This window comes from Plectropomus leopardus, chromosome 8 (genome assembly GCF_008729295.1).
Source record: "Plectropomus leopardus isolate mb chromosome 8, YSFRI_Pleo_2.0, whole genome shotgun sequence".
Lineage (NCBI taxonomy): Eukaryota > Metazoa > Chordata > Actinopteri > Perciformes > Serranidae > Plectropomus > Plectropomus leopardus.
The window spans coordinates 6464583-6487488 of NC_056470.1; the positions used below are offsets into that span (position 1 = coordinate 6464583).

The 22906-nt window shown below is 37.0% G+C and overlaps 1 protein-coding gene and 1 non-coding gene across 2 annotated transcripts; one reads left to right on the forward strand and one right to left on the reverse strand.

Moving 5' to 3' along the window:
- The first annotated feature begins 3243 nt into the window (after window positions 1-3243).
- Window positions 3244-20242, forward strand: calcrl2 (calcitonin receptor-like 2). Its single transcript, XM_042491716.1, has 12 exons — window positions 3244-3298; window positions 3878-4049; window positions 6110-6217; window positions 6453-6565; window positions 8216-8307; window positions 9820-9949; window positions 10168-10321; window positions 12845-12905; window positions 14063-14129; window positions 14851-15069; window positions 15963-16004; window positions 16213-20242. Exons 1-12 carry the CDS (start codon window positions 3245-3247, stop codon window positions 16492-16494), a joined length of 1494 nt encoding a protein of 497 aa, XP_042347650.1. The 5' UTR covers window position 3244; the 3' UTR covers window positions 16495-20242.
- A 489-nt stretch (window positions 20243-20731) lies between these two features.
- trnaq-uug lies at window positions 20732-20803 on the reverse strand. The gene has a single exon. It is a non-coding gene; the product is annotated as a tRNA-Gln (tRNA).
- Between the last annotated feature and the right edge of the window lie 2103 nt (window positions 20804-22906).

Below are 22906 nucleotides of genomic sequence, written 5' to 3' on the forward strand. Positions count from 1 at the left end.
GACCATCATACATCCCAAAAACTCTCGTGAACTTCGAGAGATGAACATAACACAGTAAGAACAATAACACAAATCTTATCCAAACGTCCTTATATTCCTTAGAGTTTTTTGCTTCCAATGTTGAGGCTCTTTCTGCATGAGCCTCTGAGGGGCTCCTGATGTCTGAGCGTCCATAAAGGGATGTCCAGCTCTTTTTTAAGAGTAGGGCCCTTTGAGATGACTGCATAGCTCTTACAGTCATAACTGAAGAATTTCTGTGTCCCGACCATTTACTTTTGTTTTTTTTTTTTTTTAAGTAGGAATGTTCAAGTTTCAAATTAAATAAGAGAGAGCCTTATAAGGCTTCAGTCATAAAGGGAATTAAAATCAGCCTAATCCTTAGAGTCTTTAGATCTCAAATGAAATAAAATTAGACCAGCCGGTCCATAAACATAATAAAATAAAGTGTAAACCGGGACAGACTTATCTGCAGCTTTTTCTTGGTCAGGTGGTTGATTGTCCCTCACTCTGGAGGAGGATTCCGTCTGAACTCCTGGAGTTTCTCTTTGAACTGCGTCTGGGGGGCTTTTTTCTTTTGAGGTGCACTATCAGGGGTGTTCGTGGCTCCAACCCGAAGGCGCCCTGCCACTTGCCATGTAGATAAGAGTTCAGTCTCTCGTTGATCCGGGTTGTCTGGAGCTGGTATGATGGTGACGGGAAGTCCGCGTGAGGCCATATCCTCCGTCGCCTCGGTTGCGCTCTGATACAGGCGGGTGCCGTCGTTGTAAAAGACCCGTAGTCTCGCTGGGTATGGAGTCTGGAACTTAATCTTCCTTTCTTTTAGTATTTTCTTTGCTTCCGCGTATTCCACACGTCTCTTAAGGATCGCTGATGGATAATCGTGGTCTACGTAAAAGCGGGTGTTGTTGTAAAAAACCTCTCTTTTTTGCCAGGCTCTCCGGATCACCTCTTCGTTTTTGTTGCATTTTCAAACAAATTAAGGAACACCGTACAGCTGACCTCAAGTTGGCCTTGAGGTCAAAGCGCAATGTTTATTGTCTTATAATAAAGCCTTGTTTTGCATCCAAAGAGACACTTTGCACAGCATTTTTAGATACTCTGCCACTGTTTTCTTTTTAGTCCTGACACTGGATTATTTACTTCACTCTTGTTTTGCTCATTACAGAGGAAACACCAAGGGGAACTTGCTGACCTTTTGCCCAAAAATAATAACAAACACATATCTGTTTCTGTGACCCTGAGGGGACAGTGGAGAGCATGGACTTCCTGTCCTGATACAAGAGAAACACAAACACATAGGCTACTGTAATTACATATAAATAAGCATGCTTGTGAGACCACACACGGTTTTGAATTAAATCACATGATTTCTTCATCTCAGGGACTATACTAGATTAGGTCATAAACTTTCACTCTAAAAAAATCAAGTTGTTTTTTTTCATTGTAAAGACAGAATTGCACACAGAATTGTCATACATGTGACCTGTCTACTGTCTACTAGAAATTAAGTTCAAATACAACTAATCTGAGACAGCAAATTATTTTTAAGGGAAATGATGAAAAAATTTTCTGTTAACATAATAAGGAGATGTTTCTGAGTAATGTACCTGGCAAGTTGCAAAAATTGTTAATACTGAACGTATCAGCAACATGTTCACTTAAAACGTATTTCATTGATTTTCCACCATAAAAGTCAATCCTGCAATACATGACATACATGTGGTGACTACTGCATCATTTATTTATTATTACTTTTCTTTTAAATTAACATTTATCTGAGATCAAAAACTTTCCCACACCTTAAGTAGGGTGCTTTTGATGCGGAAACCTAAGACAGGAGTGTAGACATGAACCCGGGATTTTGGTGTCATAGTCCTGCACTCTGTATATCCATCATCCACCCCAACAACCTTCTTGCTTTTTCAGCATGGTACATAAATGTAGTGTTTTATTAATTCAAATAAACACTGGGCCTCATGTAGCCGCATTCTGTTAATTCACTCTTATATATTTTTTAAAAATTTCCTCAAAAGAGTAAAAATAAGAGAAGTGAACTCCAGATGTACCAAACGTTCTCAAACATCTAAATCTGCTCTTACTCTGGTGTGTTCCACTTGATCACAAGTCATCTATTAGCATAGGTAACGGCAAAGACTCAAGGCCGACACTGGAGGGATGCCTCCAAAACGTATAGGGCCTAAATAAATTGAATAAATCAAAAATAATTCAAATAATTAAAAGTTAAAGCATCAAGTCCTCATACATACAGCATATGAGAAGCTGCAACCACAAAATGTTTTGCATGAAAAATGACTCACAAGATTAGAGAAATGATTACCAATTAATTTTCTAATTAATCAACTAACTGTTTTAGTTGCACCTTAGTTACATCTCAGTGCTGGTCATCAGAGGGATGCACACGAAGCTATAGTAATTGGAATTCACCAAGTGTAGTAGTATTTCGTTATCCCTTAAATTTAATAATTCAGTCATTTTAATTACTCTAAAACATTATCTAAATTTGATTCAATGATATTCATGTGTTTTTATATGTTCCTCAAAAATAAAATGCATTTTTCATTGTACAGGGCAACAGTTTGTGGACTGTGAAAACAAGATGTTTTTCTCCTGTTTTGTTACGAGTGCTCTTGACCACTCATAGAGAGGAGCAAAAATAAGAAAACATTGTCGCATCCCAAAAATCATTGGGTACTAACAAAATAAGAAGAAATCGTGGATACAAGGAAAAGAGAAAATGTCTTCATATATCATTTCTTGCATGAGGCCCATTGTATTTGAACATAATCCAGGCAGCATTTATCTTGTCACCACAATGTAATCATGATCTCAATTTGCAAACGTAACCTAATTTCGAGGAGACTGGGTTAAATGTAGGTACAGACTAATCTTGCTCTTTTGGCCCATGGATGTGCAAAAGCTTGGTAATTTTAAACCCAGAGGTTGAACCTTTGTTTTTGACTTAATGCATCACTGAGCAACGTTCATGGGAATGAACGGGGCCCCATCTCCAACACTGTATCCAGTTCTCTTTATACATCTATGCTGTGGTTTCTTAGTCTTGTTTTTTTTACTGTAGCCTGTATTAAAAGTATTTTTTATTGTAAGAACCACAGGTTGTCATAAATAACTTCTCATATGTAGTGATATTTGTTTTCTTGGTGATTGGGTGTAAACATGTCTAAAAACTGCTGTGTCCTTGTTCTTGTCTCGTTCTTTTAGAAACATGTGGTGGACCCTGACGCTCTCACTGGTAGTTGCACTGGTATTGGGCCCTGAGGTGAATGTGATCATGTTTTTAGCCCCTTCCTTTTTTTTTTTAAATGTAAAATTTTTAAATAAATTTTAAAATTTTGACACTGCATCTCTCAACACTCCATACTTCTCTTTAAATTTTTAACATTTTTAAAAATGTATATATATATTTATCACAGTGTTTATTTAATTTAATTTGATGTTTATTTAAAAGCATATTAATGAACATCAGTTTAAAATATGAATGTAAATATGCTGGAGTTAGTAGGACTGCTAAATTACATCTGTAGTCCCTTGGCAGATAACAGTAGAAAGAAAGAAAAGAAAACATAAAACAACAGTTCACCCCAGTTATCAGTTCATTATCAGTTACATGTGTTTATAAAATCCCATTTGCTCTGACCTTAGTATATCTTGTGCTTTCTTTTCATTTTCCAGTTCAAACTTGCATTGCTAATGGCTCAGTTTTCCTCACTGTGAACTATGGGTAGTATTTCTGAAAGTGAAATGTGAAGTGATATCAGTGATAAAGAAAGCTTAAATCAGTAGGAGACATCTATCATTACAACATCTCTAATATACAGCGTGTGAATTTCCCCCCCAGGTGTCCCAGTGTGAGGATGTGGTGGCAGTCGATGAGGAGGAGGTGGAGGAGGAGCAGCAGGAGAACTTCAGCGACATATCCACCGTACTCGGAAAGACGCGGCACCAGATCCTGGCTGCTCAGTTTGAGTGCTACCTGAAGATAATCCATGATCCGCCATGTACAGAAGAAGGTAAAGAGACTTTAACTGTCGTTGTTTTTATTTGCAGATCAGCTGATGATAGCTGTCTGACTGGAGTGTCTATGTCTTATATGGCATTGGCATTTTCTGTTTCTGGCAGATACATTTAAAGCTAAATTTACACTTACTTGTTTTAAAACACATAATTATTGCTGCATTTTTGCTTAGCGTCCACACTCCTCCAGCATTCTGGAACTCTAAAATGTAGACCGTTTGAAAATGCTGCTCTCACCTCATCATCTGTCAAAACAAACAAACCAAAAAAATCTGTTCTTACTTTTCACTATCTTTGTAGTGCTTCCTGTAACCAAGCAACCAATCACAGAGCAGACAATCTGTTTCCTGTTAACGTCGGCATTCACACGTCCAGTGTTTATAAATGTGATATGCGTTTTCAGATTTGGTAGAATGGATGAAGACATTTTTTTTGTAATGGTGCTGAAACACTTATGATCTGTTGATCTGGCTTTCATCACGTTTTACATCTGTGCTGCAGTACTGAAGTAGTTTTAATGAAATCACTCCCTCTGCAAGTTTTATCACTTGCAGGCAATGCAAATCATTTTAAAATAACCCATTTTCATTGAGCTTAGATCGACTTGCCATTAATTTCATGGACTCCAAGAAAGCTTATTACAGTAATTAATTCCTCTCATTAACGGTGTGTGTCAACCTAATAACTGGATTGCCTTTCAATTTTGTACAGACATTCATGGTCCCCAGATGATGAACCCTAGATGTTAACAAGCTAAACTAAGACGCTGAACAATATATCTGCCAAACATCAGCGTATTTGCTACATGATTTCATCATTTTGCATTTCTGGTTGTTCCACCTACTGTATTAACATTTTCCAGTGTGTGCACACAGGGAAAGAGAGAGAGAGGAAGTGAGTCTGAAAGAAAGGAAACTTGCCCTTTGTCTCTTTCCCAGTATACCTCAGTATTTCACTGCCTTTGAAATGTTATTTTGTGCTCTGTTTCCCAGCATGCCGCAGTACAACCTGGTACCGTCAGGTTTCCGTCTATTGTTGGCAAGCTTCGCGCGGGCCACTGCACTTAGACACAAAGTTTATATACTAAGTGTAATGCACCATTTATGTTGAATAGATAATTTATATGATTCACCTTGCCAGGGAGGTGATTAAAAATTGAAGTTCCCTACCTTTATGATTTTCTGGTGACATGTGAGCCACTGACTGGATAGAGTCAGTACACAGCTCTTATAGTCTGTGTGTACAGTGATAATTCATTCAGCATTTCTGCTAAATTGCTTTACAAATGTGTTGAAAATGTAATTAAACCTATTGTTTCTTACATATATGAGTGATGTTCTTATTGTCGATAGCTAGGGTTCATACAGAGTTTGGCAGAAGAGCCTGTCTGTATGCAGCTCCACATGTGTGGAATCCCCTGCAGACAGGCTTAAAGCTGCACTCACTGATTCTCTCCATGCCAGTTTTATGGTGTATCTTAGCTTGTCTTTTAATTTTTCTTATTTTTATGGTTGACTTATAGCATATACAAATGTACTTTACAGTCTGTCCTCGTAGTAACTTCATTTTGTGTTCTTTTTGTGTTTTATATTGTTTGTTTTGAAGTTGCATATATTGATTTTGTATTTTTGTTCTATGTTGTCTGTCTGTGACTAATGTTGCTGCCTGTCTTGGCCAGGACACTCTTGAAAAGGAGTTTTTTTTATCTAGGGCTTTTTGTGGTTAAAAAATGGTTAAATAGAAATGAATGAATAAATGACTAAATAAATACCATTATAATCTTGTACTTTAGTGTTTTGAAAGGTTTACTAAGTCAAGCATTTCTACAACATTTATCACCTGTTTGGGATTGGAAGTGACTTAACGTTATATCTAAGGGCTGCACTAGTAGCAAGCAGTATTACAAAGTGTCTCATAAAAAAGTAATACACACACACGCACACACACGCACACACGCACACACACACACACACACACACACACACACACACACACACACTGTCCAGTGTCTGCAAGCTCTGCAGGTTTACTGTCCTGTCCGTACTGCCCTCTGTAGGTACTTACTGTAACCGTACGTGGGATGGCTGGCTGTGCTGGGGCGATTCAGCTCCAGGGACTGTCATGCAGATGTGTCCTGAATACTTTTTCGACTTTGACCCTGCTGGTGAGGACTTAAGATATGCAAAAATAACTGTTTACACTACAAGGTATTTTATTTGTTTTTTTATTCGCCAATTAGGGGATTGTCCTCTGTATTAGCATACAGTGTCTCGCATTAAGAACTAATGGCCTTTAATGTCAAATTGAGCTAGTCATGGTCTATTTGGCACCTGAAGTCACTTAAACCAAACCATAAGCAATCTTTCCATTTGAGTGAATTCTAATGTTGTCTTCAACAGAAAAGGTAACCAAAGTGTGTAATCCTGATGGCCAGTGGTTCCACCATCCAGAGAGCAACAGAGTCTGGACTAACTACACCCAGTGTCAGGCCTACACCAAAGACAGACGTAAGGTAAGACAGAATCAGAATGAGAAATACTTTATTGATCACAGGGGGAAGCTGTGGTTCGTTACAGTTGCTCTGATGTCAGCATAGAGAATTATAGCAAGTAGGAATAAGTACAAGCACAAGTGTATAGAGTATCAACATAAAAATAGAAAATACAGTAATAATAAACAATTAGCACCAGTATGTATGTGCATATTTAAAAGTGGAGTTTGTCTAATATGTTGAGTATGTGATTGTGTAAAAATAGAAATGTAAAGAAATGCAGTAATACACAATAAGCACTTATATGCAAATTAAAAAAATACAATGCAGTGAAACTGCTGTGTATGAGAGGATATCAGAGGTCTAAAAGGATAGTCTAGGTACTACACAGTCAGTGTATTACATACAGTGGATGTTGACTGGCACGCACCCAGTTAGGAGAAACAGGCTGCAGTGCCGACAGAAGCTAAACAATGTACTGCTGTCAGCAACAAAATGTATTTCAGCCACTTCAAAATAGTCCCACCAAAAAAAAAAAAATCAGTAACAATCTAAGTGTTCACTATTTATCATGTATTTAGGTTAAGTGTAGATGAGTGCATCGTCATTTGAATAATGTTCCTGGACGAGAGACTACTTTTACCACATAGGTTGACTTGCACTAAACCTTATTGAGTGAAGGATGAAATGCAAAGTGCAACCTTGCACTTTTTTTTGGCACGATGTAGAAATGTAATCTGAACCTACTGCGGGGAACAACACCAGAAATGTTTATGACAGACGTTGATATCCGATAGTCAGAAGTTATTTGTGCATGGACAGCTGAGCATAACAACATGAACTCAGGGCAAACTGCACTCTTGACTCACTGACTTGTGTGTTGTGAACTGAACACTGGAGCCTGTAAACTGCAGCTAACAAGTCAAAGAAATGCCATCCTCACTACATGCTGCACCTTTTTTAATCGTTTATGTGAAAGTGCTTATCTTTTTTACCTCTTTTTTTTAATCTTTTGTACAAGGTAGTTTTTACATATGATCAAATTTTGAATGCAAAATAACTGTTCTCTGATCTTCCCCCTACTTCACATCCTTCGAGTCAAACTAAATATCTCTATAGAGTTATGTCCCTGTGGAGTTATTTAAATGTTAATGTACTGTAAATTGTCTCACTCTCGTTTTTGATCTAGGATTAATAATTTTTAATCCGCCTTATGTCTCCACATACAGTCTATACCGACTTAAAAATGCAAGTCATTTAGGATTTGTTCCACATGGACGACGACAAAGCTCACAGTGCTGCGCACAGATATTTCTGCTGAACAACGTCTCCAATATTGTTCCACGAATCTCATTTATTTGCTGTTACATTTTGCCAGCAGTGGGACTTTTTTGTCTTGAATGCATCTCAATTCATGTCCATTCAGGAAGCATTTTCTTTTCTGAATTTCCCCAAAAGGCTCATATTCTTCCTACAGATCTTTCCATTGCTTTCTCCCATGCTTCAAAGAGGCCCCTGTGCTTTTTATTAATATATTGCAAACTATGAATACACTTTACTGCTTTATTGTGATGATCTCACTCTTGAATTTAACATATATAAGCTTATTTTATATAAGGTAAATGTATTTATATTTATCACACATAATGATTTTAAGTTTTGTCCCTGTAGTTTGCCATCAGTCTCTACTACCTTGCCATGGTGGGTCACGGCCTGTCGATTGTCTCCCTGATTATTTGTCTGATCATCTTCTCCTACTTCAAGTGAGTCATGCCTTTCCTCTCTTACTTACTATTTCAGTGCTAATGTGTGTATGATAGTTTGGAAATATGGTGAAATATATACAGAGACAAGATTTAGAGCTTAATGACAACAGGCATGGTCATGGATGCATTCTTGCAGACTTTTATCACACTCAGTACATTTACATGTACAGTTAATTTGAACTACGGTTAAAGCTCGATTAGGTCATTTAATTGGACTAATGTCTTTGTTCCAGTATACAAGCACTAGAGGAGAAACTACTTATTGACAAATGTATGTCTGACTCTACCACAGCAGGTGGATATGCCCCCCCTTTCAGCTAATTGTGCTGAACCTATGTTATTAATACAGCCTATGATATGGACCACATCACAATCACAGCTGTTTATTTACAACAACTTCTAGATATAAAACCGCCACATCACATATACATAACCAAATGGCGCTACGCAAACTCTGCCTTAATTGATTAGTTTTAAGTCGCCTAAAAAGAGTCAATATCCTTTTAATTTTATGTTATATTTAGAATATTGGCCATAAAACAGCCTTTACAGATGGAGATTTGAAGCCAATATATCAAAAACACCAGACTCCAATGAGAAAAACATTTTACTCCACTGATCGGCAGAGTTGTTGGTGTACCGCTGCCTCCATCAGCTTTTGTGGAAGATAAAGAGGAACAGACATTTACATAAAATGTACACTTAAAGTGATAGGCCTATTGATTTTTTAGGTGACTAAAGTATGTTTTGCTGCAGCTCCGTCCATAGCAGGACATGACTTAGCTCTGTGTCAGTGTTGTGGGACTGTACTTAATGCATCAAAGGAGGGGGGTGGCTGGGGTGTGACTTTTTTTTTAAATAAACATAATTCATAAAAATAAATCTAAAATACTACCATTTAAAGTTTTATGTCACTCACCTATGCAAAACTTAGTCCCTCCTCAGTGTTTAATGTTTTTAAAAAATACCTGACCTATTTTGCAGCATGCCCCCCTCCCTTAGGCTGTTTCCCAGTGTGCTTTGTGCAGGGACATGGGCATGTTATGATGTTAAAAAAAAAGAAGTTAAATAACATTTAAAAGATTTTTCTAAGCGTTTAGTATTTTTCAGAGCATTTAAACGTTTTGAAGTTATACCCCTATCAGGTACAAACATTTGGACATGATGGATTTAACATGAATTGGTATTATGTACTAACGACATAACCTTAAAATTACAGAATTGGTAACTCAACCATAGCGCTCATTCTGCTGCGGTTATCCATGTTGAGAGCTATATGCAGGCAATCCCAGCCCAAACTCTGAATCATGTTCTGAAAGTCAAAGTATGTAGCTACTTCAAATTTGAAGGGGCTTTGAGGGACTTTTTGGCAAGAATATTGTATATATCAGCTGTCGTGAATATCAGCTGTGGCAATATCAATCCAAACATGTTTGTAAAAGCCTTTAAAATGATAAATAAACCATAACTAATAAATCTTCCCTCTGTGTATCTGTTTCTCTCTTTCAGGAGTCTTAGCTGCCAGAGAATTTCCCTCCACAAGAACATGTTTCTCTCCTTCCTCTTCAACTCTATTGTTACTATAATGTGGCTCTCGCTCACGATGGCCAATAACCAAGCCATAAGCACCAGCAACCCTGTGAGCCACCGAATTTATCTCTCATCTTTATTTCATCCCATTAAACTAATGAATTTCAGTTCAAGCACCTCATTTCCCCTGTTAAAAATGTTCCACACTTAACTAAATGGTGTCCTCATTACGCATTATAGTCCTTATCTTATATTTTCTAATTATTTAATTTATGGAGGAAAATTTTCCCTTTTATTCATCATATTTTGCCATTTCCTGTCTGTCAGGTGAGCTGTAAGATCCTGGTTGTGCTGATTCAGTACACGTCTACTTCCAGCTACTTCTGGATGCTGTGTGAAGGCATCTACCTCCACACGCTCATCATAGTGGCAGTCTTTGTCGGAGAACAGCAGCTCTTCTGGTATTACGTTCTGGGATGGGGTGAGTCAGAAGGATGTGATATTTCACTACCATTTCCAAACCATGTCCTTTAGTGTTTCAGTGCGAGCTTCTTCCATCTTGTGCTTGTATCCATGTCAGATAACAAATGTATATATTTACAGTTAGCTTATGAGCTACAGGTAGCTCATAAGATTCAAACAATGTTGACAGAGGCACATTAAAGTATCATAGTGCATGACAATACGTTATGATATATATGGAACTGCATTAACTCGTTCAGAACCCAACATTTTCCAACAAAAAAGTATTGTAAATGGATTTCTATTCTAAATTCACTCATAGCATATATCAGCATTTTTTAAAAATAGGATACTTTACTATGTGTTTTTTTTTTCATTCCATTCCAATGGACAAAGGCTCTTAACACAAAAATTGCTGAATAGTAAAAATGACAACAGTTTTAACACTTTTTTTTTTAACAAAAAATGCAAAATTATTTATTTTTTATAATAATTGATGTTATAAACCACATTACGTGTATTTTTCTTTTAATCATTTTGTCATTATGATTTGATATATCTTCCTGAAAATAGTATGTGAAAAACCTTCAGAGATGGATATTCTGTGAACATAATAAGATGCATTTAAAGCTGATTTTATCATTTAAAAAATCAAATCAGTACAGGACTTCCCCATTTAGATTATATTTCACTATTCATTTTCTGGTGTCACTCAGATCTGCCGTCCATTCCAACATATGGGTTTTGGAAAAAATCCTGAGTAAAAGCTATACATTTTTAATATGATTTTGTGACATGTATAAGCAATATAACATCTCATGTCTATTTTAAAAGATGTTTAAATACAAATGATGTTCTTTAACAATGCACTTTCTCCTGTCCTTGTGCCTTGTTAAATTGGGGCGTGACTCTACTGCAGTCCACTTAAGATGCGGTGGAACGCTGATTTGCTTACAGACATCCCATCAAACAAGTCTGTGTATTTGGGTGGAGTCAGATGACACTAGTCATAGATCTAGACTTCCTAGAAAAGTCATGTCAATTGGAATGGACAGGGGGGATCTGAACAGGTTAATAAAATCCATTACATTGCCTTCTGTTGGTGATTAACGAGATGCTTATAATGCACTTGCAGTACGTCATAATACATTATGAGCAACGCTTCAAGAAGAGTTACTGCATTATCCTCGACAGATGCCGTTTTCAAGGTTAACAGCGCTGAACTCTTCCAAATTCAAGTGCCAAAACATTCATTCACACATAAGTGCACCTGACAATATGAGAGCATCAGCAGTTTTCCACCATAATTCAGCACAAGGATGTAACCTTGAAGCCTGCATGTATCTGTACTCAGACGAGTCGGCTGTTCATTTCAGCTCTCATCCAGGCACCCAGCTCTTGTGTATTATTTTTTTAGATTTTAGATTTAGATTTAGATTTTTTCTCAGATTTTTTTTTATATCTGTATGTATAGCATGCATGTAATAAGTATGACGCATGTCCTGTACATGCCACCTTCACTTTGAACTTGCTTCTGTTGCTGTTGGTACAGCACCTGAAAACTGTGTAAGCTTAACTGAAAATATGTCTCGCATGTTGAGTTGCTTCAGGGAATAATTTGACATTTGGGAAATATGCTTATTTGAGACCATCCACTGCCCCAAAAAACACTTCAATAGGTTCCTTGTACGAGCAGCTTATTTCATCTTGTATTTGTGTTTAATCTAGGTTGCTACCTCTTGTGGCAGAAGTATTTATGACAGGAAAATTGAGGAAGTAGTAAGGGCGAGTTCAGAATTGCATATTTTTTCTTTTTACTTTTAGTAGGTACTATGGCTGCCCTTGCAAAGTACATATTGTTGCGTGCAGTATGTACACAATCGGGACATATTGCTTCCTAATAACACTGCACTCTGAACTTTGACCCTCTTTTTCTTATAGGCTGTCTGTTACCATGGAGATAAAACAAATCACCATTCGCCAAACTCAGCAGAGACGGAGGTTAACAGAGCTCTGCTGTTGTTACTTTACAGTGTTAAACTTTTAAGTTACAACTGCGTACATTCTGGATTCTAACATTTTATATTCATTTAATTAGCCTACATATGAATTTCTCTATAGTTGTTCAACTGGCTCCTTTTCGACTTTGAAGGAGCAGCGACTCTACTCTGAGCTTTCTCCAGATGTCTCAGTGTAACACCTTTAAAAACGCAAATTGTTTTTACACTTGGGCTTTGTATCGAATAAATACTGCTATCTCTGTCGGGCTCTCTTCACATAGAACAGGCCGATTTTCTCATCTAATTTTCAGCAAAAAAAAGAGCATACGAATATTTCCCAAAATGCTAAAATATTTCTTTAAAGTAAATTCAAATCGTGCAACTAACAGGTCTTTTCTTTGTGTAAAACTCTCTTATAACTCATCTATTGTGAAAACATTGTATTACTTTTCACATATTATGATTTAATATTATGATGCAGCTGCAGAAGCCTCTGCAGAGATTCAGGATATTTCTGTCTGTTTCTTTCTCCGTCCTCAAAGGTTTTCCCGTTGTCCCTGCCATCACCTATGCTGTGGCTCGCGGGCTCTTCTTTAACGACAAGTAAGATGAAGTGTGTTTGCTGTTCCTCTGTTGTCACGACTGTGGGGATTTCTCCCTCTCTCTCCTTTCTTTCACCTTCTTCTACTCTGTTTGATCACACTGAGAGGATTTGTGAGATATTGATTTGCCTCATTAAGTGGTATTTGTGTGAGCCCTTTGTTTGCTGAGTTCAGCACCATGGGTGATTGATTAAGGCTTTTATTTAAGAGGACCTGTTATGCTAATTTCAGGTCAACAGCCTGCTTCCACTTTGGGTTTCTTCTAGAACGTGTTTACATGCTTAAATATATATATAAAAAAAGCACTTTATTTTCCCCAAACTGTCTGAGAAATGAACAGGTTCAGCAACCAACATTACACATTTTTCCTGATGTTAGCATGTCGCTACATATAGCAGTGTTCTTAAAGCCAGAAAATGACTACCAGAGTATAGCAGTACTTTCTACTCACCAGTAAAAGCTTCTTTACCAAAATCTTCACAACCAGGCATATTAAACCAGGTATACCTGTATGAAATGACATTGAGGAGACATTAACATGGAAAACATGTTTCTCTGATGTTAGCATGTAGCTACATGTAGCAATGTTAACACTTGCAGTCACTGGCCTGGCTCAAATGACCATATTAATGATTCTATCATGAGCTGACATCAGTTTGTCTCAAAAGTAGAAGAACGTCTGAACCAGAGTAGTCAGAATGGTCTGAAGCCTGAGGTTTTTGCTCACAGGGATTACTTTTACAAACATTTACCTCATTATTAGAAACTTTGGCCACATTTAATATGAACAGCTGACACTGTCACTGTGCGTGTGATGATGCGGGACGGCCACCCCGCTCTACCCAGCTTAGTTTTGGTATGGTGCTGGAAAGTTGTAGAAAAGATTTCCACACTCCTACATCTGTGCAGTGTTTTACTTTACTCTTCGCTTTCGGTCTTCATCAGAGCATACATGAATCAACAATCAACAACAGCCAATCCCAGTCTGATCACGGGTATGCAACACACCCGTGCAAGCTCCAAATAAAGTGAAATACTGGAGAGATGAAAGTGTGCGGAAATCTCTCCTACAAGTTTGTCACTGTGCATGTCAAAGCTCACTCTTGGTGGAATAATGTCCACTATTTCAGTTTGTCTTGTACACTGCGTTTATTTCAGGTGTTGGATCAGCTCAAACACACACCTGGTCTACATCATTCATGGGCCCATTCAAGCCGCACTGCTTGTGAGTAATTGATAAAGGTGTATATGTTCATACACATACATATCAGGCTGCTATTAGGCTACTATGAACAGATTTGATCTTGTTTGTTCAAAAATGACCATCAAAACGAAATTTAAAACACTTAGTGACAACAAAAGGAGGAGTGGAGTACTTCGTCCCGAACCTCATAGTGCAAATACGCAGTTGATGCAAATACACTACAATGATCAGTCAGTTTCTAATTTCTAATTTATTAACAGGACTATTTATCAGACACAAAATAACCAAACAGTACTGATATTAAAATGCAACTATGATGTGTTAAACATGTTTCATTATAGTTTGTGGTACTTTTATTTGATTTATTAACGCAAGAGTAGAAAACTGGGGCAACATACTGTACATACAAGTAGATACATACATCACAAAGTTATATGTCATGAATTTGTTGAGGTTTTTTTTGCCTTTAATTAGTTTAACACCAATATTTTTAAGAAACTGAAACAGAACTCATCAAAATGGCATTGTGTTTTCTCCATTTGAATGACACCAGAGTAGCATGAAAGGAGGTTTTTGGAGAGAAGGCTGCATGAGCTTGTTAAAGATGTTGTTATACTGCCACCATCAGGCCAGTCATCGCCATTCTTTAGATAGTCTGCAAAAATACCAGTAATATCATAACAGATTTCTCTCTGTCTTTCTCTTCTCCTCCTGTCATTTTGTTAACCATCAATCCATCCAGGTGAACTTCTTCTTCCTCCTGAACATCGTCCGGGTTCTGATAACCAAATTGAAAGAGACCCACTGTGCTGAGTCCACAGCCTACATGAAGGCGGTGAGAGCCACCCTCATCCTCATCCCTCTGCTGGGAGTCCAGTTCATCCTTTTCCCCTGGAGGCCAGAGGGGCGCATCAGCCGGGCCATCTTTGACTTCTTTGTTAATATCTTCTGCCACTTCCAGGTACAGTCAACAAATAACCACGCAATAAAGTATGAATAAAAGCACTAAATGCTGCTACTCACTACAGAATCTGTCGAATAATGGCCATTCTACACAAACTATGACTGATTTTACATTAATAATGGTAGCTGGTATTAGGCATGAAGACTTTTCATGTTGTTAAATACAAATAAACTCCTTCCATTTTCATTAAGCTTAAGCACACATTCAAAAGTTTCCACTGTGGTAGAGCCACTCTCTCCTCATATATTTGAATAAACAATTTCTGCAGAATAAACTATTAATTCTGCCACTTGCTTTTGGAAATTGGACTTTCACCTGCACTGTGTGTTCACACGTTAAAATTCCTTCAAAATAATGTGGAAAAATGAGTTGCAATAACATGATTTTATGAGGAACTAGCTGTGTTCATAAATATCTAAATTAAGCATGTAACACTTTAAAATTCCTTTTAAATAATGTGGAAAAATTTGTTGGACCAACTTAATTTTTAACTAGTAATCAACTAAAAAATGTATATTCATAATTATGATAACAGTACATATCACTTTGAAATTCCTTTTAAAAAATTTGAAAAATGTATTATTTTTTTCTAAAAATGTTGTAATGTACTTACGATATTTATGATCACACATTTTTTTAATTTATTAATTAATCATATTTTTTTTCTCCACATTATTTAAAAGGAATTTTAAAGTGTTAATATAAGTAAAATGGGGCTTCTGATAGCCAGTTTCAAAATTATAGCGACAAGAGAAAATGAAAGTATACCTCATTTGGTTCATGTTTTTCAAATAAAAAATAATGATTAATTTACATTTATTATTTAAAGGACAATCTCACTGACATCTGTTCCTGTATCAATATTTAATCAATGTAGTATTCCTTTGCAGGGACTCCTGGTGGCAATTATATTCTGTTTCTGCAATGCCGAGGTACGTTAAAACAAATATTTCATTTATTAAAGATGCTTTTAACAGCTGGGACTCAGTTGTTATGACCCTGATGATGAACTGAAATCCCAGGCTAGCTAAATTTAATTCTGAATTTCTATAATAATTCTATATAATTACATTTATTTGTAAAATAAAAAGAACACAATAATCGGAATTTCCTCACTTGATTATCATTGTTGACGTTCAGGCGCAGACAGCGCTGAAGAGGAAGAAGGCTCAGTGGATGTCTGCCTGGGGTAAAACGGGCTGGGGAGACACACCCATCTCCAACAACTTCAACTACCACAACAACTCGTCCATTACCGAAACCAGCCGCGCCACCATCAGCCTGGAGCACCCTGCTGCTGCACCTTCTGAACGACACGAAGACGCTCACCTTCTGTCCGAGCTGAAGCAGAAAGCCAACGGGAAGCAGAACACATGCAGCAACGGAGAGGTGGACATTCTCAGCAAGTTGGAGAGCACCTGAATCTGACAGGAGAAAGTGCAGAGGTGATGGTTGTTGTGCCAAACACATATGCTCACTGATATGTAAACACAGAGGGACAGAAGACTGAAAAACTGAGAGGTCGCAGATGATTTTTCAAAATAAGGGTCAACTGTTTGGGCAGTATATGCACAATATGTAGCTACAAAATATCTGAAAAGCACTTAAAACACATGTGATGTTCACACACACACTCCCATTTCTGTCAGTAACAGCTCCAGTTTTTGGACTCATATGAACTGATGAGAAAAAAAAATGATTTATATCATGTAGTCATCCTGTTATCTTATTTCTAGTAATGGTTTTTGCATACACGTGCTCTATCGCTGGAAAAAGTTGACTTATGTATTTCAGTTATATAATAATGTAGCCTATTTCTTTTTAAAATGGAGAGAAACCTACCGTTTTCATATCACAAATTCAGAGCTGTACGTTTGTGTGATCCATTGCCTTATGTAGCCTCTGAATCCTTTGCCGGTGCACCACTGTGACCTATGAATGTCGTGGCCCGTGGATTGGGCGTGTATGGTGGCTAGGAGATTCAAAGTTTTGAACATTACACCTTCATTTTATAGAACCATTTTGGATTAATTTACCCTAAAAATGTATAACACTGTAGTATTCAAAAGTTTAGAGTTTCTGTTCGAACAGGGTGCAACAAAAAACCTGAGCTAAAACCCAAAACTGTGCTGACTGCTTAAAGCTAGCCGGTGAAATAGCCCCAGCTAGCCTAGTTAATGCTAAAAGTGAATTTATGTACAGATTTTTCCCAGCTGTTATCTGTTACTGAAAAATATATATTTTGGTGAGTTTGGTAATCCAGTTTGGTAAGTCAGTTAGGTAAAATTGATGCTAATATGACCCAGCTAAGGTCATGTTTAAAAAATTAAACTAAAACGCTTTCATTGACCAAGCTGAAGTCATGCTAATGCTACCCGGTTTAGCCGAGTAGAAATAGCTGTCTTCCGAGTTTTTGAATCTGGTGGGAATAATGTGATTTGTTGATGTTTGGTTACTTAAAAATATTATTATTTTGTATAAATGTATGAAATTCAAAATCAATTCATTTATTTTAATTTAAAATTCATTATATTGGTTTCAATAAACATTAATAGTTGGTGGACAGACAGGCTCCTTGTAAAACAGAGATAGGCAACTGCAGATTCACAATAAAGATAATGGCTTTAAAATGAAATACCAGAATTGGCCTGATATGAAAGATCAAAAAGATGACACTTAAATTATGCAGCTTTTATTGGTTGAAATAGGTTAAATTTCCCTTCTTGTCAGGATTGTCTGAGAGAAAAGATCATCTAAGCCTTTTATAGTAAGATGGAATATACAGTTTGTTACACAAGAATAAATATGGCATGTTTTACATGTAATCTAGATTAAAGTAGTGTTATTGCTTAGCCCAGTGAATGTGTACATTTTAAAAAACATTGTATTTTATATTTGCATCTACTACCAGTGGGCCATCATGATAAGAATAGATGTAATATATTAATTCCACTACAGGACAGACTTGATGTTTCTGCAACTAGGTGGAAAAACACATATGTGTATGTGCATATATATCGATATAGGCAATCAGCCAGAATAAGTTAGGAAATATCAACACATTCAATATTGTACATCCCTATAGGCAACATATACTGACTATTTAGTGAAGATTATCCAAAAGCAGTGTTCTATGATGATGACTTAGGGGGTAAAATATGACCTAAAACAGCAAAAAATGGAGGCATTACATTCTTTCTAATTTATCAGAAACAGTGTTTGTCAGCCAACTTGATCATTTTAAACCTTTTTTCTCAACATTAGTGTTTCTATAATACAACAAAGGATTAGGGGAATTAGATGACATTAGATTTTGAGAATTAATTGATTAGAATTAACAGTACAAGAACAAAGTTGTAATATTATGAGAAAAAGAGTTGTAATATAATGACAAAGAAGTTGTAATTTTATGAGAAAAACAAAAAAAAAGTTGGACTTTTCAGATAATTAAGTCATATTTCTACAACTTTTTTCTCAGAAAATTATGCCTTTTTTATGTAAAATTACAAATGTATTCTCATAATATTAGGAGTTTATTCTCATCAAATTCCTCAATGTGTCCCTAAAGCTCTTTTGTATTTATAGTATCTGTTATTTGCCTTTGCAGGGCAGCAATGTTGAAAACTGAAGTCGTTTTTCAATTTTGGTTGGTTAAGCAAAGCTAGTTATTAGCAGGAAAATAAGTAAACAGAAGAAGCTATTTAAAAAAATGCACAGTTAAGTATGGTTAAATCTAGTTTTTTTAATAGATGATGGTCACTGTGTAGGTTATGCTTACACAAATTTTCAGTTTATTAAAGCTGAAAGGGCTTCTGACTTTAATGGTTCATATACACAGCTTATGTTGAGCTAAATCTAAAACAGTGGCAATCTGTATGTAACTATGAAATCTCCATAGTATAACATTATGGCTACAAACTTTGAGCCTCATTTAATTATACCTGAATAACTTCCTGGAACTAAATGATGTGCTGAACATTATGGGCTACAACTCACCTAATTTACACAGGGAGCAATGCTTTGAGTGCAGGAAAATTACTGGTGCAGAGATAATTGAGCTGTGGAGTGCTGCAATAATTTCAGTCCAACTGAATCTCAGTCATTCTCTTCACTCACTCCATTAAAATTACACACACTGTTTGAAGGATTTTGCCCAAAAAGAAGCACACACACACACACACACACACACACACACACACACACACACACACACACACACACGCACACACACACACACACACAATAGATTTAGAAACACTATGGTGTATGAAATAATTGGATGAAAGGAGAATGTTCACAGGTGTATTTCGGATGAGACAGAGCTACACATTTAGGATTTCTTTTAAAAATGTTTCTGTCTCAAATATAGATTTTGCAGGCAGAACATGACTGTGCCAATTTTTATATTGTGAGTGTTTCATATTTTTCCATCTCTTATTGACTCCACATAGTCCACATTGTAAAGAGACAATTTCAAAGATATTTCATGTTGTTATTAGTGTTCTTATCGCTTTGTAATGTTCTGTACTTATTGTTGTGGCTTTTAAAATGTCCGTTTTACTATTTCTTTGGTTTGTTATATTGTTGCAATTTCCTTTTTTGCAAGTTCACTGCCACTTCACAGAGATATAATTTAATCGTTTTTCCATTGCATTTGTACCGTGGCTCTAAGTGCACTGACAGCACCAGCACCTTTTCAGTTTCCACTGGAACACTGAGCAAGTCTTATGTTTGAAAGAGAGCTTGTAGCAAATGTGTTCTGGTGTCCTTCCAGGATGCACGCACACACACACACACACACACACACACACACACACACACACACACACACACACACACACAAAACATACTGGGAACACAAATGTTCCAGTGTGGATATTGCAGGCTACACTGATGCATGAGAAATAAAACACAATTGTGGTAAGAAAACAGCTGAGTATGAGAAGGCTCTTGTTCAAGAGTTCTGAAAATATCCTGCACAAGGATGTCACCCTGTACACTTTTGCCAAAGCTGCCCAGTAGAGAAACAGCTGTCTTGGACATATTTGTAAAGAAATTTGAAAAACATTCCAATAAAATATCAAAAGAAATGTTCAATTCAAGCATATTACTGTATATATATTTTTAACACTGCCATTTATGAGTGGGAATAAAGTTGTTTGAACATAAACGTAGTATTCAGCATGAGTGGTGTTTCTTAGTGTAATTATTTTATTCATATAAACTTCTAAAATGTGATGGCTTGATATGGATTACACTAAACGTATATTTAGTAGTTATTAATGAGCTCCACAGTGTCCTTCTGGTAATGGAGATTTTATATTGCCCTAGTAAAGTAAAGGGTCTGAGGGCTGTGGACATGGTGTGGGGGCAGAGGGTGGGGCAATGCCTACAGTAGAAGGGTCTCTTGGGTACTGTGCTGCTTAGTCGTTTATAGTGACAAAATGAAAGCCATTAGCCAACCTTTTAAGACTTCTTTTCCTTCCCCAAGCACTCTGTAGATAGGAGTTGAGCCTAACCATCCCCACCCTGCTTGCTGTGTAGTTAGTGATAAGCTGGTTACAGGTTTGGCTGCAATGTTAATTATCTTTTGCTCAACATAGCATTATAAATAACTGTACTGTGTGTTATTAATATAATGCTCCATTGCAAAAGGATGAGGTCCCACCGAGATTTGAACTCGGATCGCTGGATTCAAAGTCCAGAGTGCTAACCATTACACCATGGGACCAGATGGTACCGTCCGCAGAGCTTCTCACATTATAAACTATGATAACTTTTCAGTAAACCTCATGTTAGCGGTTTTTAGTGGCACATGATATATTACTTACACCATAACTGTTGTTATCCTGGTACCGCTCTTTCGTCGAGCTGGAGTACAACGAATTAGCGGAAAATTTGACAGTGAAATTAGCCAGCTGACGTTGTCTAGTAAGAGGTTAGCCTGATTTAGCTTGTTAGCTAGCGTGCGTAAGGTTAGCCCCGGCGCGGTTGTTTTTTAAGTTAAGCGAAAACCCTCTTGTCTGCCACTCACTGTGACCTCCGAGCAAACTCAAAGCTACCTACGTGTAACGTTAAAATAATGTTTACGTGCACGTTCATATTAATGTAATCACAACTTTTGAGAGAAGTAGAGAGTTTGACAGTATGACAAGATGCTAAACTCCCCCTTAGCTTCTGTTTTGGTAGTAAACGCCGCTAACGTTGAGCAAGGTTACTGCAAATTTACTTGCTCGAAGTTACAGGCAACTATAAAGGTAAGGGAACAATTTCTTTTAAGTAAACATTTCTAACTTGTCTTCAATATAGGATGCAAATGTCACAGTTCTTCGGACTAGTTATTATTTCCGTCTTGAAGTAATGTCTGCCTTACTTGGTGCCAGTAAGGGACTGTCCGGTATTTATGAGAGGGAGTTGTGGTGCTAAATGGGGAAGGCACTTCAGATAATTTTGTTAACACAAGGGGACGGATTCACGTTTTTTGATTTGGCTTGAAAGAAGGACATTCAACTTTCAATAGGTGTATTTAGTATTTATTTTACAGTAATATGTGGGTTTTAAAGGGATCTTTTCTTTAAAAATGCACAAAATCCTCACCATTTATCATGGCCAGAAACTGTGAAATATGGTTATTTATGGTGAAGTGAGGGTTGTGCACCCCTCAAAAATTGTAGCATAGCTCTGTGTAGGATCATGATACAAAAAAAAAGAAATAAGAAAGAATAAAAAGTCATACGCATATAAAGTACAGTCCCCAACCATTTCATAATTTTTATGAATAGCTTAACAAACGCAATACAGGCTTGTAGGTTCCTCATATGGAGATTAAAATGTTGTCAGGATTCTTTGTTGTAATGGATGGGGGTTTGACTTATCTTGATACTTATGTATCTTTTGTTGTAGCTAGTGCAGTTAATGTAATTGCCACGTGGGGGCAGTAGAAGATCTTTGTACACCTATCTATCTGTCTATCTAGCTATCTATCTATTTGTCTATCTGTCTATCTATCTATCTATTTGTCTATCTGTCTATCTGTCTATCGATCCATCCTGAGGATTCTGTCATTATTTGATGGCAGATACCATAAAACCACTATTGAGGATGTATAATGATTAAGTCTGACGTGATGATGTTTTCTGGCCTGCTGTGATAGATGTATAGATGTGAATTCACTGCATTACTGCTCAGCCTTTCTCTCTCTCTGTTTCTCTGCCTTGCCCTCAGAGCTCCATCCACTGTATAGCTCAGCTGTGAGGTGGTGTGAAGATACATTGACCTGATGTCTCATGCAGAGCTTAGGCTATACTAACAGCTTAACACACACACACACAGCTCTGCCCTCACAATCCCTAACACGTGAGCAGAATACTCCCACTTGACCCATCGCTTCTTTAGTCCCAGTAAAGACCAGCATATACAGTGTACACACACACACACACACACACACACACACACACACGACAGAGATGATTAGGCTTTCACATACACACAGATCCACACACACACCACACACAGACATACATATGACCAGATAAAAAGGATTGTTGGTTAATCAATGCGCTTCTGGACTTTGGATGCAGGAATTTGACCGAAATCAATCCCGTTGGGAGTAAAGCTGTCTGATTACACAGAATGTCATCAGCTCAACCTACACCTCATATAACTCACTGGAAGTAGGTCAACCACACAGAAAGATATTAATATTGTATGACTATTCATTTTCAACCCCTTGCAATAGGATTTATAATTTCATTTAACGATCCCAAACAATCAATTCTGCATAAGAACACGTTAAAAGCAAATCATTTTACCTGAGATGAAAAGAAAAAAATCT